General features: G+C 39.1%; 1 protein-coding gene and 1 long non-coding RNA gene across 4 annotated transcripts in view; one reads left to right on the top strand and one right to left on the bottom strand.

Moving 5' to 3' along the window:
- The window catches only part of znf385a (zinc finger protein 385A), a 76,941-nt gene extending 60,978 nt beyond the window's left edge, over nucleotides 1-15,963 (top strand). For all 3 annotated transcript variants that reach the window (XM_044114010.1, XM_044114028.1, XM_044114020.1), the window contains 4 exons: nucleotides 605-958; nucleotides 3,643-3,827; nucleotides 11,149-11,241; nucleotides 11,674-15,963. In XM_044114010.1, coding sequence (XP_043969945.1) covers nucleotides 605-958; nucleotides 3,643-3,827; nucleotides 11,149-11,241; nucleotides 11,674-11,925 — 884 coding nt within the window. In that variant the 3' untranslated portion in view covers nucleotides 11,926-15,963. The remainder of the gene's footprint in view (nucleotides 1-604; nucleotides 959-3,642; nucleotides 3,828-11,148; nucleotides 11,242-11,673) is intronic.
- On the bottom strand, nucleotides 5,181-7,813 carry LOC122829462. The gene is made up of 3 exons (XR_006370362.1): nucleotides 6,477-7,813; nucleotides 6,218-6,357; nucleotides 5,181-5,723 (listed from the first exon to the last, which is right to left on the bottom strand). It is a non-coding gene; the product is annotated as an uncharacterized LOC122829462 (long non-coding RNA).
- Nucleotides 15,964-19,592: the final 3,629 nt, after the last annotated feature.

Raw genomic sequence — 19,592 nt, 5'->3', positions numbered from 1 at the left:
ATTCCCATTCATGATGGCCAGCTACTGGATTGTATCCACAGCTGCCCTGCGGCAGTCTGACAGGAGAAAGGCTGCTATACTGGCGCCACTGTTTAATAAAATGCTTCTGGAATTTATGAACTGAATCATTACTGTTTTAACCAATTTTTTTTTTTTTAATTATAATAACAGGTGTTTGGACAGATGTGGAAACATACTGTCTCTTTGGTAAATGTTAACACAGCCAGACCACATCAAGGAACGATGAAGCTCTCAGACATGTTAGATGCACGTTCCTCCCTTTACATACAGCAGTCTGGTATTTCCTTTTCTGCATAACTTTTAATTAAAAGGCCTTTTTCAAACCCATTATGAATTACAGCATAGTAAATAAAAAAAAAAATAAAAAAACAGGATACCAAAAGCCCTTTGTTGGTTTGTTTGATCTACGGAGCGGACCAAAACTGCTATATCCAAGAGGGAGTGGTTGACAGTGTGGTTACATTTAATAAAATTATATTTCAACGAGAACATATCTTTAGTTAACTGTTTCAGCTACTCTCTTGGCTCTATAAAATTGGGTTTTTGACACATTGTTTTCTCATTTTTCCTTTAATTTCCCCAGATGATACACGACCTCTGTCGCAGTTAAGCGAGCCCCTTCTGGCTTCAGGGCCCCTTCCCTCACTACCCAATCCACCCACCCCACCCATGGATTCGCCCCTGACGTCAGTGTGCCCACGTCTTCCAACTCAGACTCCCCCGTTGGTCCCCCCTACCAGCTCCTCCCCCGGCTGTGGCAGCGCCAGCTCAGACCACCCCGGGTCTGGACCACCAGCTTCAGGAGTGTCAGCCACTCCGGCTTCCAGCAGCCCGTCCAACCCGGAGACGGAGGAAGATAAGGCCAAAAAGCTGCTGTACTGCGCACTGTGCAAGGTGGCTGTCAATTCACTCTCACAGCTGGAAGCCCACAACAAAGGTGGGTAATAGCTGAATTCTGAATAAAATGAAAACCCCAAAACATGCTTGATATGTGTAGACAGAGAGCAGTTCAGGTGAAAGTTTAAAGAAATTAAAACTTCACGACTTCGGATGTTTAATGAGGGTCTTGAATTCTTTTAAAATACTTGTTTCTTTGTTTTCGCTGGTGAATAACTAGTGGGGAAAATCTGTTTTCTTCCTTCAGTTCCAACTTCAAAGTTTCTATCTGCCACTCACCAATTAGAGTTGATTTAGGCTAAAAATCAATCAGTTCATACCAGTAGCTGATTTCTATGTGGATCTTTAAGTGAAATTGATTAAGAAAGCTTTAAATGAAGTGTTGAACGTGACACAACAGAGGACACTAAGAACTGCACTGATCAGCAGATAAATGATCTGTTTGACACTGACATTCCCGGCCCATGTAACTGAGAATTTCATTCTAGGTCTCAAGAGTCGTGTCAAAGTTTCTAACCTTGTGTTCACACTCAACAGAAAGCTCCCTTTCTTCTCTCACACAGGCCTGTAATGTTTGACATAACCCCAAATCCACTGAATCAAGATTACTTCTGTCATTTCCACGAGGTCCATTATCTGTACTCTCTTAAAGTTCTCCATCTAAACATTTCATGACAATGGCTGGGTTGTGTAAATAGGAATATACAATACCACTGGACACATTGTACCAGACAGCTCTGAAACATGACACATTCTCACCAATTGCATCTCAGGGATACAATTATCCCTGAGATGCCAATTGCTCACTTTAATCCTTCCAGACAGACTTACAGTCAGTCTGCATGTAAGACGACTGTTTAAAAGTTTAAAAAGTTTGTGCAAAAGCATTAATTCCTAATAAATTTTAATGTGCTTTATTGGGATTATATTTGATAAATAAACATGTACTGCACAATTGCTAGTGGAAGGAAATTATACTTTGTTCAGATAAAACAGTGGTGTGCATTTGTATCCAGCCGCACTGAATAGCAGCAAGAGACACAGTACAATAACGAATTGGAAAATTATTGATTAATACACCCTGCTTATCCGGGGTGATTAGATCCAGCTTCCTCAGCCAATAAGGCCATTTTAATGTGGGATAAGCAATAGCAAGGTGGTCACTACCACCATTATAGCACAATTTTCCTCGATTTTATTTTTCACCCCTTTTTGATTGACTCCTTTTTCATTTATCTGCAGACCAATTTGTGTTGCACATCTCCACTAGAGCCAGTGAATACCAGTGTTTCTCATCAAAATGCAGATGCATGTTGAAAGTAAAAGAACACACAGTGCTTTAATTTATTAACCCCTTATCACAGTCCTGGATCTCAGCCTGCTGGGTATTTCTAGAGTTCAGGGCCTGGAAAACTTAAAGTCAAACCAGCTGAAAGTTGGAGGAAGACAATATGGAAACAATTACCCTCAGTCATTCTTAAAATAAAAAAAAAAAATTCTTACAGTTTCACAGTTTAAAAATAAAGCATGTGTCATGCAGAGACAGATGCTTGAACCAAGTGCGTGACAGAAGGATCAAGAGCCAAATACGCAAAAATGGCAAAAAAAAAATAAAGAAAAAAGATTACAAAGTAATTTCATTTCAATATTTTGTTTTCATTCCAAACATTTCCTGTTTTTGATTCTTGGAGTGAAAGCCATCCACACTTGTGTTTATAAAGTGAGTCAAGCTTACAAAGACAAATGGATCTCCAGGGCCATCCTCAGTGCTCAGACCAAAATAAAACAGAGAGCACATTTTTGGCTTCGAGTAAAACTTATCAGTGCAGTTGTATCTCTGCGGCGACGCCTCCATGTTCTGCACACTGCACCCCACTCATAATTTCTCCTTCCTCTGGGTGACCTTTGCTTTGTTCAAAGAGATTTAAAAAAATTGACTCAAATTCAATTCAAACTGTTTCAAAGTTAGAGCTGATGAGGGTTGAATGGTTTCCTTTCATTTCTGGGGAGTGTAGTAGTATTATTTCTATTTTTAATTCCATTTTTACTTGTTTTTAATGTCTAATTCAACATGTCTTCTGTATTTTGACCCAATTTAGTGATGCACTTAACAGTATTATAAGCTTATATAATCAAGCACTTTCATGACTAAAATATGTATGTTATGTTTTAGAAAGATGGCAATTTTTTTTACTTTCTTAATAGTGGTATTTTTTTTTCTCAAACTATAGATGGTACATAATGTAGTGTGGTTTGCAAAATTTTATTTTTATATTTTTAATAAGTTACTAAAGTATCAACATGAGAGGTTATTTTTATCTGATGTCGCACACTGACAATTTCATAGCTGTCTTCTTACTGCCATCTTGTGGACAAAAGCTCTCAACCTGAGGAGTTCAGATTTTTGTTCCACTTTAATGGTTATTGATTTTTTTTTTTTTTTTTTTGATGAAGCCATGCAGTATTTCACAGTCTTGTCAAGTTAAATTATTTTCCTTCTATTTCATTGTTTCTGCATCTGTAATTTGAGCTGAATAGTGATGCATCATGTTTTAATTTATTTTACAGAGGAAGTTGACAATATCTAGTCATTTTGTGATAATGGAGATCAAGCTAATCTGCATTATTTTTGCCCTCTGTGTTAACATTTTTCTATCCAGAAGACTTTTACAAAATGTTTTTCTTATTGTTCTTGTTTGTTTGTGGGTGTTTATCTGCCTACAGGCACTAAACACAAAACCATACTGGAGGCACGAAGCGGGCTTGGTCCTATTAAGGCGTACCCTCGCCTGGGTCCAAAGCCCATTGGAGAGCAGGGAGGGGGGCCGGTGGACCCCAACACTCAGGAACGAACCTTCCACTGTGAGATTTGCAACGTGCGGGTGAACTCTGAACTGCAACTCAAACAGGTAGGTGGAAGATTTTTTTATTGTCCTTCTCTTTGAGTTTGAGAAGCATGTATTATATTGTTTTCCATACACTGAATCTGAATAACATACATTTCCTGAATTTAAATTCAGACTTCACAACATCTTGTGATAGTCAGTAAAATAAATTTTTTTTAAACCCCAGCCAGCATACCTAGGTGGGCCCCATATGGGTTAAAAGAGGGCTGTCAATATGGGTCCCAAAAGGGTTTGTCCACGGGTTCCATGGTGGCCCCACATGGGTTTGCCCAGGTAGATTTTAATGGGCTCTGACTGGGTCTTCAGTGGGGCCCAGATGGTTAACTTACATGAAGCCCATCTGTGGCCCACTAGGGTGCGTTCAGGTATATTTATCTGGGTCCCAAGTGGGTCTGAACTGGGCTAGAATATGGGTAACAAGTGGGTTTGTCCACGGTTTCCATGGTGGCCCCACATGGGTTTGCCCAGGTAGATTTTAATGGGCTCTGACTGGGTCTTTAGTGGGGCCCAGATGGTTATCTTACATGAGGCCCACCTGTGGCCCACTTGGGTGCTTTCAGGTATATTTATGTGGGTCCCAATTGGGTCTGAACTGGTCTAGAATATGGGTAACAAGTGGGTTTGTCCACGGTTTCCATGGTGGCCCCACATGGGTTTGCCCAGGTAGATTTTAATGGGCTCTGACTGGGTCTTCAGTGGGACCCAGATGGTTATCTTACATGAGGCCCACGAAGGTGCCTTGAGGAATATTCACCTAGGTCCCAATTGGGTCTGATCTGGGCTAGAATATGGGTAACAAGTGGGTTTGTCCAAGGTTTCCAGGTGGCCCCACATGGGTTTGCCCAGGTAGATTTCAGTGGGCTCTGACTGGGTCTTCAGTGGGGCCCAGATGGTTATCTTACATGAGACCCAAAGGTGCCTTGAGCAATATTTACCTAGGTCCCAATTGGGTCTGATCTGGGCTAGAATATGGGTAACAAGTGGGTTTGTCCAAGGTTTCCATGGTGGCCCCACATGGGTTTGCCCAGGTATATTTTAATGGGCTTTAACTGGGTTTTCAGTGGGACCCAGATGCCTTATCCTTGTAGGAACAATGGGGTCTTTCTCACCTAACCTGGAAGTGAATTACATTCTTAGATATGCAATCTTGATCAACAAAACAAAGGTCCTAAAATGTGTTAGCATAAAACTTGCAATAGAAAAAAAAAGAGATGAAAAATTTATTTTGGTCAAGGCGTTTTATTTTGTAATTTGAAATATTGTCAGAAGTTATTTTTTACCTCACTACAGCAATTATTAGAACTTCATTAACACTCAGCAAATGGTGCCACAACAAAAATGCGCTGTTAAAAAAATAAAATAAAAAAACAATTATTCACATGGCATTTTGAAAACAGAAACTAGTTTACTATAACAAACATATAAACAGATCTATAAATATAGATTAATGAACATATATCTATAGCTGCACACATATAAAGACACCTACATATATCTGTAAAGATCTATATTAATGTATAAATCTAAATACCATCTATATAACATACAGTGCAGACCAAAAGTTTGGACACAACTGTGAGTCCAAACTTTTGGTCTGTACTGTAGATATATATGTATATACATACCCAGAGCTATATAGATCTTTCACAATACCGTTTTGTCAAACATTTTTAAGAATAACCTTCATGTCACATGCATGCTTAAACTTAGAAAGCTCTCATACATTATTGAAACTGTCCATCTTGAAAGATCTGCCCACCTGAGTTTGAACTGACAGCCTCCCTAGTTGTTCTAACTTTCCTATTTCCACCAGTCACAGGCTCCAGTAAACCACTTTGAGAGTGCCTTTTCCATATCTTTGTGTGATTCTGTAGATGGATCCATTTCTTTTAAGTGTCCCTAAAATAACAAGCAAAGGTAGAAATTGTATTAGTATTTTACTTTAGTACAGTGTAAAATTTATGAGATTTGCATCTCCCCCTTCATGGGGCAAAAATGCTTGCAGAGATCTGCCATAATCAAAAGCACTCTTGAGTCATTATTATGATGTACAAAAACTATATTCTTATGGTAAATTTTAAATATATCCATCTATATAAATCAACTACTGGCATAAGAAAGGTTTTATTATGGTTTTGTAGATTTTGTTAATACTGTTTGAAAAACAAACAATATTACCTTCAAATTTTGTCATGTAACAAAACTTTTTAAGTTCTCAACACAATGAAAGAAAACTATGAAAATAAAACCAAAAATTGAAGTCTCAGTTTTTAACCTAAAAGATTACTAAAAATACCAAACAAAAAGCATATAACAACCAAAATAAATTAACATATGTTTAAGAAAGAAAAGTGGAAAAAGAATTTACTCTGACCATTAAAATTGATATTTACCATACACAACTTCAAAGAGACGCGGGTCACGGAGCTTGTGTTTCCAATGTCGTCCAAAAAGGCTGAACTGGACCGCCAATTCATGGGGCATGAGGACTCGCACAGCTGGACACTCCTCCAATTTCTGTAACCATGGCAACCTTAGGTATAATGACAATAATAAGACAACATTTTGAAATCAGAATACATGATACATTTTATTTTTATTAATCAGTTTGTTATTATTTCCCACTTATGCTTAATTTTTGTATTAATTTACCTTTTTCAAATCGTCAAAGGCGATCTTCACAGGTTGATGCTCTTGAAGTCTGCGAAAAATATTTATTAGTCCAGTTAAAATAACATTTGGGCTTTTCAAAAAGCCTATATATATTTAAGGCAAATCAGCCTTTGTATAGATTAATCACTGAAGCCTTATATTGTAAACACTGAACAGTTTCACTAATGCAATTATCCTCATTTATTTGGTACTGTGACAGGACTGACAGTAGTATTAATCTTAAGAGTAGTTTAGAAAAATCACTAATAAATATTACTAATAAATCCTAAAATATTGTACACATAAAAGAACAAGAGCTACACTTAAATATAAGTATATTTCACATAAGTGCTAGCAAAATATTGCAAAAATATCAGAGAAATTCTTCATCTTTCAATCATTGAATCAGGCTTGGCCACTGAAGACTAGTCTATAGACCAACACACAACAGCTGCAGACTGAAACAAATTATGAGAAAACAAAACACTTTAAAGTGTCACTTACATGATAAAACAAACATGATTTAAAAATATTAACTGCTATGCCTTTATTTTATTTACAAAAAAGCTTTTAGGCCCAATATACTGAAACCAAGTGGGCCCCATATCCATCCATCCATCCATCCATTTTCTATACACCCTTTGTCCCTAATGGGGTCAGGAGGGTTGCTGGTGCCTATCCCCGGCTACTTTCCGGGCTGTTCACCCTGGACAGGTCGCCAGGGGCCCCATATCTATCCCATTCCCAGTTAGCCCACATTAATGCTGAATAAGGCCCATACAATTAGCCCAAATGGGTCAACAATATGGCTCCCATCTTAGGTTAAACATATGGGGCTCATGCAGTCACCCACACAAAATCCATGCCCAATCACTACTAATCTAGCCCACAACAAAACGTTCAATGCAGTTTCATTTAAAATAAAAAAAGCACCCTTGCATAGGTGGGTCCCAGCCAAGCCAGCATGCATGAGACCCACCCATGCATGCTGGTTTAACTGATTGTGAGAAAGATTATTAAAAGCCCATGTACATAGAATGAAATCACAATAGTTACTCTTTTTAAATCATGCAAGTGTTTTTATTGTGTCAAGACACTGAAACAAATTCTGCTAGCAACTTAGATTCTTTAGTGAACCGAATTTATTCTGCCGGGTTAGCGCTCAAATGAACCAATGGTAGCTCAGCAAATAATGGCGCCGCATTATTTGAAAATGTTATGGCTCAAAACAATACGGAGTTTGAAATCGCTCTGCACCAAAATATTCTTATCTTATTGATGGTAGATTATTTATTGTGTTTTAACAATATCAGAAAAAACTGTCACAGGAAAGGATAAAAAAAAAACATAAATAATCTTTTGGGGTGCGGTCATCCGATCTGTTACGACCAGCACATTTCTTTAACTGGCGATTTAAAATCTCCCTAAAATTTGATATAATACGTAAAACAGACAGAAGAGAAGTACTTACAGATTGTTTCAGTAGGACAGTCAACCTGCAGATTCGCGCAAACGGACTGATGAGGAGAATACGTTGGAGTGTGAAACCGCATATCCATCCGCAGTTAATTTTACGTTTTCCAAGAAACACAAGATTAATTTTGAGTGTTACATCGGTTTAACAAATGTAAAACCGATGTAACACTCAAAAACGTGCTCAAACAAAAATAAATAAATACGGTCGTCCTCCTTATTCAAATGTTCTTTGGAACTATTTTCTTTAGTGGATGTGTAAAATGCCTACTTCAATTCACCAATCTTTATTGGCAAAGGTGCCAAGAGCACAAGTGTCAAACTCCAGTCCTCCATGTCCTGCAGCGTATAGATGTGCCACATGTACAGAACCCTGGAATGAAATGGTTTAATGACCTCCTCCTTGTGTAGATAAGTTCTACAGAGCCTTAATGAACTAATTATTTTATTCAGGTGTGGCGCAGGAGAGGCACATCTATACGCTGCAGTACACCTGCCCTTGAGGACTGGAGTTTGACGTCGCTGCAATAGAGTAATAAAAAGGTTAAAAAGATCATTGCTACCAGATTAAAATATATAAAATTAATCATTAATAGAAATGTTAAGTTTTTATTTCATTTTATTTATGCTGACAACTTGGAAAATGTTTGCAGATATATGAAACAGATGCTCAAAATTTTAGTCTTTCTCACTTGATAATGAGTTTTGCTTAAATTTATTTTCTAAACATTTTGTAATATTTTTCACAATGGTCTGATCTGAACAATTTCTCCAAATAAGAATTAAATCCTGTTGTGAAAAAGCTGCAATAAACCCTTTGCATTAAAAAAAGCAAGGTGAAAAGTCCAGATCTGAACCTAATTTTGAGTGAGCAGAAGATTACATATACATGGTGCATATTTAAAACAGATTATGTCTCAAAAATCACATCCAGACTGGACTGGACTGTTCTAGTGTAAATAATAAAAAGAAAAACCGTTAGGTGTTCAAAGTGTAGTAAGAACAATACTGAACTGTTTTAAAAAATAAAGCATTGAAGCATTATTTTTTAATGGCAATATCCTGGTCTTTTTGGAAGCGTAGTGTCATGTCGGTGTTAGTAAATGAGCCAGACACAGAGATCACATAGTGAGCATGTTTTAGGTACAAATACAATACACCTTGGTGACTTCCAAGACGAGGTAACCATCCAAGGAAAGCTTTTCCTTCTGTAGACAGAAAAGCTTATGCAATTGCTTCTACACTTCATATCAACTACATTAGAGGCCAACTGAGTACAAATTGCCTTGGCAAGACCATCAATCTGATACTTTGGGTAATTTTTTTTCCAAATTTTTAGTTTCTTGCTCTTGCAGCTTTTGCTTTTGACATATAGTGAAAAGTTTGAAAGTTACAGGTTAACCACATTCTCTATTAAGATGTTCCAAAGTTTTGTACCATTAACTGACATAAAAATCTATAGGGTCTACATTTCCTTGTTGAGGTCCAACTCATGTACGGCCATGTTTATGTCATGTGGGTCCGATGTGGAAAGCCCACATGGGCTTCCTATGTGGGGCCCATGATACTGAAACTATGTGGGCCCCACAGTGTAGCCCATTTCTGTCCCATTCCCAGTTAGCCCACATAAAAAAGGACTAGGGCCTACATGTCCATGCCCAGGTCCAACCCATTGTACGGTCAGCCCATGCTTATGTGATGTGGGTTCAATGTGGTCAGCCCACATGGGCTTCCTATGTGGGGCCCATAATACTGAAACTATATGGGCCCCACACAGTGTAGCCCATTTCTGTCCCATTCCCAGTTAGCCCACATAAAAAAGGACTAGGGCCTACATGTCCATGCCCAGGTCCAACCCATGTACGGCCCATGGTTATGTGATGTGGGTTCAATGTGGTCAGCCCACGTGGGCTTCCTATGTGGGGCCCATGATACTGAAACTATATGGGCCCCACACAGTGTAGCCCATTTCTGTCCCATTCCCAGTTAGCCCACATAAAAAAGGACTAGGGCCTACATATCCATGCCCAGGTCCAACCCATGTACGGTCAGCCCATGCTTATGTGATGTGGGTTCAATGTGGTCAGCCCACATGGGCTTCCTATGTGGGGCCCATGATACTGAAACTATATGGGCCCCACACAGTGTAGCCCATTTCTGTCCCATTCCCAGTTAGCCCACATAAAAAAGGACTAGGGCCTACATATCCATGCCCAGGTCCAACCCATGTACGGTCAGCCCATGTTTATGTGATGTGGGTTCAATGTGGTCAGCCCACATGGGCTTCCTATGTGGGGCCCATGATACTGAAACTATATGGGCCCCACAGAGTGTAGCCCATTTCTGTCCCATTCCCAGTTAGCCCACATAAAAAAGGACTAGGGCCTACATATCCATGCCCAGGTCTAACCCATGTACGGTCGGCCCATGCTTATGTGATGTGGGTTCAATGTGGTCAGCCCACATGGGCTTCCTATGTGGGGCCCATGATACTGAAACTATATGGGCCCCACACAGTGTAGCCCATTTCTGTCCCATTCCCAGTTAGCCCACATAAAAAAGGACTAGGGCCTACATATCCATGCCCAGGTCCAACCCATGTACGGTCAGCCCATGCTTATGTCATGTGGGTTCAATGTGGTCAGCCCACATGGGCTTCCTATGTGGGGCCCATGATACTGAAACTATATGGGCCCCACACAGTGTAGCCCATTTCTGTCCCATTCCCAGTTAGCCCACATAAAATAGGACTGGGGCCTACATATCCATGCCCAGGTCCAACCCATGTACGGTCAGCCCATGTTTATGTCATGTGGGTTTAATGTGGTCAGCCCACATGGGCTTCCTATGTGGGGCCCATGATACAGAAACCATATGGGCCCCACACAGCGTAGCCCACATCTGTCCCATTCCCAGTTAGCCCACATCACTGCTAAATAGGGCCCATACATTTAGCCCAAATGGGCCAGCCCATATGGGTCCCATGTTAGGTTAACCACATGTGTCTCATGCAGTTTGCCCAGATAAAACCCATGCCCACTCATTACCCATGTACCCCACAACAAACCCAAGTGGGGCCCACTCATGCATGCTGGCTGGGACACAACTTATAGTGGTGAATGAAATATTTTTGAATCAGTATATAATCAAGAAAAGTATCCAAACCACAAACTTGGTCTCCTTTGTTGTGTGTTTTTAGCACATATCAAGCCGGCGGCACCGGGACGGCATGGCAGGAAAGCCTAACCCCCTCCTCAGTCGACATAAGAAGCACAGGGGGGCGGATCTGACGGTAACGTTTTGACTTCTATCCCCTGTTACACATTTCAGCAAACTAACATTAACTCTAAAAATTGACAGTTTCATTTTTTGAAGGAAGGTCTTGAAGCTATTGATAATACTAGGTCATGCTGTATTATGAAGGAACTGTGACCCATCTCATCCATCCTTACTGGTAATTTATCATTCCCAAAGATGCAATCATTTCAGTTTGTATGGAGACTCCTTAATATGTCATCTGTAGATGCAAATCAAAGGAGGTGAAGGATTACTGACAGTAAATTCCTAGAATTAAAAAAAAACTAGATTTCTACAAGGTCTTGAAGAACATCTGATTATTTATGACATACTGATGCTTCTGATTATTTATGACATACTGATGATTCTGAACTGATCACATTATTTGATCCTACTTGTCTCTCCCCCCTCTGGTTTCTGTTTTCAGTCTTCTTTGACCTTCTCCAAGGATCTCACCAAAGCTTTGGGTGCTGGGCTGTTGCCCAACCCGTTGGCCGTTGCCGCAGCTATGGCCGCGGCTGCATCCTCGAACCCGCTGGCTCTCCGCGCAGCTGCCCCTGGCCCTCATTCCCACCCCCACCACCTCTTGCAAGGCCCACCTCTCAGCCACGCCATCTTGAGACCTGCCCCTGGGCCCATCCGCACCACCCATGGGCCAATCCTCTTCTCTCCTTACTGACACATCGTCCTGTGACTTCATCCCGTCAGAAACATCCACTCCAAAAGCACACTGTGAAGCTAGAAAAAAAAAAAGTTCAACAAACAGCAATTGTTAAGGGGGGAAACATCCAGTAGTTTAGCAAGGGAAAGGAACAGTGGGAAGGAGTACAAGTATTATGTGTCTCTTTTTCCCTTTACCTAAAACTCTCCACTCACTCGCCTTCTTTTTCAAAGGACTTCTGATGGCTCTGTAGAAAAGATGAGTGAAGGAGAGAATTCATTATGCATCGTACTCTCTTGTACATTTCCCATTTTCCCTAGTCCTTCCCTTGCACTGTGGCCAAAATGAGGCCACCTCAATATAGAAAAGAACAAAACAAAAAACTACACAGACTACGCAGATCTTTCTAGAAATGTCAAACCATGCATAGTGTTATCATTACTATTCTGGGGCAGTGGGTGTTTCTCCTGTTGTTACGGCTCGACTTCTTCTCGTCACCCTATGCACCTCAGAAACCAGGACAATAGTGTTGCATCGGTAGGGTAGCTACTTCCTTCTGTCTTTGCTGTATCCGCCGCAGCTCGCTGTGGCGCTCTCCACAATACTGTACACTGTCCTCTGCATCCAGCAGCTCTTCCATTTGTGACACTAGGTCCTCACTAGATGCAACATGACTTTGTCTGACAGGCCGGCGGTACTCGCAGCCGAACACATCAGACGGAGAAGGTTAGGAGAACATAAGAGAGACTGTAGGGGATCGCAGCCTAAGCCCCCTGTCATTGCCAGAGAAGGTGAGGTGAGAGGAGGGTCGGTGCGGGTCAGGGGATGTATTGACCACACGATGCATGCAGACGCGCACACACACAGACACGCACGCACACACATATAGCCCGGAACAAATCTGTGTTTTAAAATAGATCGCACCAACTAACACTGCTGCAGGGCATGTCTGCCAGCTTTCATAACAGTCAGAAAACGACGTTGAAGAAGACGAAAGGGGAGGGCGGGAACAGCTGGAGACAAGCTTGTGAACATACTGCACTGCTGTATTTACCACGAAAGTCCTATACAGCTCATAATATGTTCGAGGAAAGGATGTCGTATCGTGTTGTGGTTTATGGTACTGAAAAGAGCATAGGTTATAGTTGGCGTTCTCTTTTCCGTTTGCATCGTCACTACCCTCTTTCCTCTCAGGCTGAATTACTGTGTAGGTGGTCAGGTATGACTTAAACCTGACCTCGTGTTCGGATCTATTTATGTTGTTCCTGCGTGCGTCCTTACAATAAGGCTCTTCAGGGACAAACTTTAGCATCACTGGGTTGAACCCTTTCATTCCTGCGTAGTCCTCCTCCTCCTCCTCACCTGGCTGATATCCAAAGGTTTGTTTGTTCGGGTCAATAAAAAAAATTTAAAAAGTGCGTCTGACAACTGACAGACAATAAACTGAAAGGGAACCGGATGAAAAGCACGCTTTCTTAGTTTAAGATTGAGATTGAGCTGGAGTCATATAATATAGGTGCGCAGAAGCAAAAGCCCAGAAGTCCAGCTCGAGGCAACTATTGGTACTTCCTGTCTTACAAATGAAAGCCATGACACGCACCATGATTTGTTTTCTTTTACAAAGACTGGTGAGCACTTTGTTTTATCTCGGTTTAGACTGTTGCTTTGTGTTTATACTGCACATGAAAAATGAGCAAAATCGGGGGAAAAAACACATATAATATTTTTGTAGGTAGGGAATGTTTATCAATACATCCATGAGAAGGAAGCGAATAAAAGGGGTTGAAATTATTTTTGGTGGATATCATAAACAAGCCTGACATACTTGTGCGTTCTATTTGTTCTCGGAAGTTGGAAGATCTGACTTACAAGTCATTATTTTAAATTAGCAATAATTGTTAGATAGTATCTCATAATTATGATTGAACTATCTCATAATCACAGGACAACATTAATTTTTCCCTCTCAGTGTTGGAATTGGGCTTCAACAGAAATGTCTGGAATGTCTTTAGTCCGGTTTTGGAAAGTTGGTGTATTCGTTAGTTTAATATCCCATAGAGCAGTCATAACTTGTGCAAATCATTCATTTGCATTTCTGACAGTTATCTCATTTAATCAGCGGCACATAACACTGTAACAAACATCTTTTAGTGATAAAATGGAAAAAAAAAAAAAATTAAAATATATCACTATTGGCTTCCACTGGTAACGCCACAAACAGTAACTAGTGCCAAAACATTTGCAAATTTTCTGACTTGCAGCTTTGAAGCATTTCCTTCATACTTGGAAGTATGAAGAAATGTCGCATTTCTAAAGTTGGTTGGAAATACAAGAGCATCACCTGAAGGGGTCATTGTTACTGGACAAATTATCTAATATGACTGTTGGGCGAAAAATACGAGGGATCAATTCTCAACAACAAAGTGATAACTTTCATCTGCGTTGTTCAGCAGCAGCAGGTTATAGGTTGGATATGTTATGTCCTCACATAGCTATGTAAATAGTATATACAACTGCAACTCTTTGGCACAAATCAGAAATACTGCTGCAAGCCTCAAGTACCGGTATGAGTATCTCGATTTTAGTTGGAAAAACTGGTTTTCCAACTTTTAGCTGTGGTATTCCCAACACTATTCCCAGATCAGAGCTCCGACTTCCGAGACAATTGGAATACAGAATTACAAATAAGTAGATAAAATGAGAAGCCAGATAAAGCTAGCTAAGCAACAACTGGCTCCTGCTGAAAGCCCTTTTTTTGAACAAGATGTACACTGTGCCCTATCATTGAGAAACAATGAGCTCTAATGTCTTACCTTTGTCTGAATATTGCAATGCAATGAGCAGTTTATATCAAAGTGACTTGTTATCATTGTTACGTCAATGTCAGGAGTTGTTTAGAGTGGGAGCATGCCAGATCACAGGCCTTTCTTTTCCTTCCTTAAGAATCTTGAACCCTCAATGGTGCAAGGGAGGAGTAGCAAAAGACAGACGCATAGCTCAGCACAGAGACCGACCCTTCATATTAAAGGGCCTTTAAACTATGGGAATCTCTGTTTGGGGAACAGGGTACAAAACCAGGTGTAAAAGAATTTCAGCTCGACGATCTGTTCAACATGCTGTTTTTTGTTTGTTTGTTTGTTTTTTTTTATTTGGATTCCCTACGTTGCTTTTTTTTTCTGTTTGTGAGTAGCGTACCCTAGTGAAAATGCAGAGGAATATTATTAATGCCATTACTTAAAGAAGAAGTTGTCTCAGTGTCAGCTTCCACCATTGTGCTCTTTTTGTTGTGGAAAGTAATCTTTGAGTTCATCTTTGAGTGAGATGCTGTTCCAAGATTTGTGCTTGCCTTCCTGTTGGTGTGTGTACCATGTATATTCAAGTGTGTGATGGTATATCCTCACTCCTGACCCTCCACCAGTAGCGTACAGAGGTGATCTGGAGCTAAAAAGTGCCCTGACTTAGTGACAGAGACAAAAATCCTGTTTGATTTGAGGAATCGGAAAGGATTTTATCATGGAGCTGATCTTATAACTCGGCTACTTCAAAGTGTTTGCATCCCTGTGAGGCCAGTCATTCTAGTAGCATGACTGAAATGTTCAAATTGTCCTAGATATGTTCACAAAGTGGAAACAGCCATTAAATCATCCTCATTTTTCACATTCGGGAAATAAATAACTGATTCCCATGTTCTGGACTTCATGTTAGCTGTGTTTAGGCTCCTAGCCTTAGCCTTATTCTGCCCTCAGTCTCTCTCCGAGCAGAACCAGAGAACGAGAGAGCCCGAGAGGCTTTGGTGTAATTTCGTCTTGCCAATAAAATTATTTTTGAACTTCATTATCAGAGGGATACAGAGTTTGTATGGCAAACTGTAGCAATACCTGACTCATTCTGGCTACTCTTGTTTATTGCAATAAGAAAATGAAACAATAAATGTGTATGTGATTAAAACATAAATGTAATTTAAATAATAATTTAAAAAAAAAACTTTATGGAAAATATTGATATCAAGCAAAACTATTGTGAAAAAAGTAAATGTCAATAAATCATGAAATGATATTGTCTGCAGAATCTTTATGAATCACTCACTGTTGTCTTATCTTCTCATTTGTTTATTTAGCTCTTCAAAAATAACAAACACATTCATCAAATCACATGCTAGTTTTGACATATGGTGAATTAGCCAACTTTTAGACACATCTATGATTCATTAGTTTGCTGGTAACATGTATTTCAAGATTAAATCCTCTTCAACAAAAGGTTCAGCCAGGCATTTTTGTAGAGATGGACCTTTTCTTTCCTGGGTCAGGTTGCTATGAAACATTTGGTCCATTTTCAGCATTTCAACAGATCATTTTCAGACATCATAAACCATATCACTCCCCTCATTTCAAGCAGTACCAAACAGAAGAAAAGAATATCTTAGGAGTGGATGGATTTCAACCAGAAGGAGTAATTTATGCAGGAATATACACAAAAGCTGTTTTCTTAAACTTTACCATCCACAACAATATCCTCTATGAATTTGGGGTCATCGATATAATACCCTTTCCAACAATGAGTCAGACGAGAATCTTGTCCAAAGCACTCCAAATGCAAATGGAAAACTTCAAAATTTATGCTGAAATTTAGTAAAACGTTGCTTGTCCATTTTTATATTTACTAATAACCAGCTGATCAATTTTCATAATGTGTCTCTTTTGATTTCAACAAACAGGCATAAAATAGAATCAATATTGCTGATTCTATAATATTGCATTTTTAAACTCAACTGTGCATCTAAATAAAAAACAAAAAAAACTTGTATTTTGTGAAATCCTGGGCTGAAAATTTGAATTATGCTACCCAGAGGTGTTTATGCAGTCAGTGGCCTTTTAGTTTAAGAATAATTTACTGGGTCATATCTTTAAATTGTGTTTCTTAAGCAACCATACAGACTCAGAATCAGATTTATTTTCCAAGACTGTGTGCACAAGCAAGAAATTTATCTTTGCTTTTCAATATCTCACAGCCTACAGACCGTAACAAATCAACTTCAGAGAAAGTAAACAGAAAACAGTACAAATGTACATAGATGTGTCCGTACAGCTTTTTATGAAACCAGTAATAGGGAGAATGTTAGTCAGGGGGAAAGCATACATTTGTTTTCCCTTGATGTATTCATTTCATTATGAGGCATTATTTTGCTATTCTTTATTGGATTATCTTCATTTAGCCACAATTTGTGTTTAAATGACATCAGTTTACACCAGCTTTAGTGTTAGAACAACATAATTTACACGTTAAAAGAAAGAAGTAGAATAAACTATTTTCTAGACATTCCCCCTGAAATATCTACTCACTGGCTGCTTGATGGATTTCTCCTTGAGGCTTTTGCGATACTGTCACTGCTACATGTACTCCAGCACTGTGACATAAGTGATAAAGTATGTAATTAACACCTCTTTTACACACACATCACTATCTAGGCAGATGGTGTTAGTAGGAACATTTGCTCTAATTTGTAATTCGTCTTTGTACTTCTTTTCTTTTCTTTTTTTTTTTTTTTACATCTAATACCAACTGTATTTTTTTTTTACATGGTAGGCTATGACAAATTTTCATGAACCGTTTCTTCTTCTTTAGACAGCCTACATATTTAGTGAGAGGTGAGTAACTAACTTCTAATAATAAATTATTATTTCTCTGCTTTTTTAAATTCTTTTTTTTTTTTTTTTTTTTGTATACTGAACCCTTCGGTATCAGCAGGTCGCTCCCCCTACTAGCAATACAAAATGTAACCACTAGATGGCTCTATTGTGATGACTGGGAGATCGATGGAAATAAAACAAAGCGGGGCGTTTGTAGTGAGCTGTGTAACAAGGCGGACCGTGTAACGAAGACTAATGATCCAAAGCCTTACAGACTAATATAAACAGCACACAGAAGAGCAGGACTGAACGCACAGCGTGCCTCACAAGCAGCTCCACTTCCACATCTCTACGCTGTCCGGTGAGAATGAGCCTTGGATAAACTGGCCAGATGGTTGCTGAGCCATCAGAGGTGTTGTAAAACTAAATGGTGCATATAAGCTGTAACCCTTAAAGGCAACAAAATATTACCAAAATGTCACCACTCAAAGATGATTATAAATGTGGTGCTCTCTCACGAAATGTTGCAGTGTTGTGTGTTTATTTATTCATGTATCCCCTCTATTCGCAACCCTATAATGTTGAGGGAAGTGAATAAAAATATACTGAGATATAAGTACATTTATTCTTTATGATTACTTAAAATTGCATTTTGAAGTAGATACATTTAAAATCTACTGACAATCCATCACAATTATACTTTCATGTATTATTACTAATGTAATTATTTCTTGATAAATATACAATATTTTACATTGAAAATAACAAATGACAGACTAAACACACCTTTTTCTTCTACCTCATGTTTGTAACCCCTGTTTTCCGTCTGCAAGCCACAACAGCACAATTTGTCTTGCACTACAAAGAGAGCCTGCAGCTCTTGAGAGCTCGATGCATTGAGATGTGGCAATAATGCCATGAGATCATCGTCGTCGTGAGTGCTCAAATGGAAACTGAAGAGAAAGAGATGTTCTGATGTTTGGCAGAGGTTACCTCAAAGTAAAAGTCTGCCTCTTAGAGGAGCGAACAGGTGCTAGGATTTTCTTTAACTTTTGTGTGCAATTAACACTGATCTTTACAGCTTTGACAAAAAGCATGTACCTTTCCTATGAAATGTTCAGAAATATCACTAACAAATAAAAGCACCTTTTATATATACATATATATGTATATGTACAATTTTAACTTTATGATTGAAGCCAATCAATTTTAAGGGTCCTGATTGTTTTTGAGACCCAGTGTAGAGGACTTTGAAAAAATAATCCCTGGGAGAAGTCGCCCTGCTTTTATTCTGCTTTTTGAATGACTCATACATGGTTTCTCACATATATTCAGTTATTATGAACCTTTTGATACATTATGGTGTGTCTGTCTCCGAGATACATGACAGGATTTAAAAAAGGGCAGTACAAAACACGTAAACACAAAGTTGTTTTAGGCTTCAATACTTTTTCATTATGCTCCGATATTTGAAGCATTAAAAGAATATATAATAATTGTGTGTAAACTAAAATATGGGTATTTTCCACTTTCCGTTTTTATATTACATTCTAAATAATTTCTTGTACATATTACTGTCATTGTCATTTAAGAAGTAGACGGAACCCAAACACACAAGTTTTCACATGAGGCACTCACTTTGCCAGCCTTCCAAATCCAGGAGATTTGACGAAATGCAGTCCCACAAAAAAAAAAAAAAAAACTCTCTTAAGTAACCTTGGCATCTGCCCAAGGCTGCATCTGGCTAACACCAATAACCTTTATAGCTGATGTTTAGCATTAAAAGTGTGTAGATTCCAACTATGCATGCTATTATAGTTAAATTGTACTAAAAGCTACACCTTTTTGACTTTTTGTTTCCCTTTTCTTTAAGCGGACAAGCAGAGTTAAATCATACCTGCTGGCTTCATTTATATTCATATTTTTCAGACTGACGTTTGTACTGCTTCAATGGAAAGTTAACTTATTTCTACATAAAATTTGTCATAGGGGTCTAAATATATTGAAGGAAATGTGTAAGCAGATCATGTGCCACGTAGTCCAGCCTGTGATTCTGAC

This window comes from Gambusia affinis, linkage group LG01 (assembly GCF_019740435.1).
Source record: "Gambusia affinis linkage group LG01, SWU_Gaff_1.0, whole genome shotgun sequence".
NCBI lineage: Eukaryota > Metazoa > Chordata > Actinopteri > Cyprinodontiformes > Poeciliidae > Gambusia > Gambusia affinis.
The sequence above is the reverse complement of the archived record's forward strand: the minus strand, read 5'-3'. Positions and strand labels throughout refer to the sequence as shown.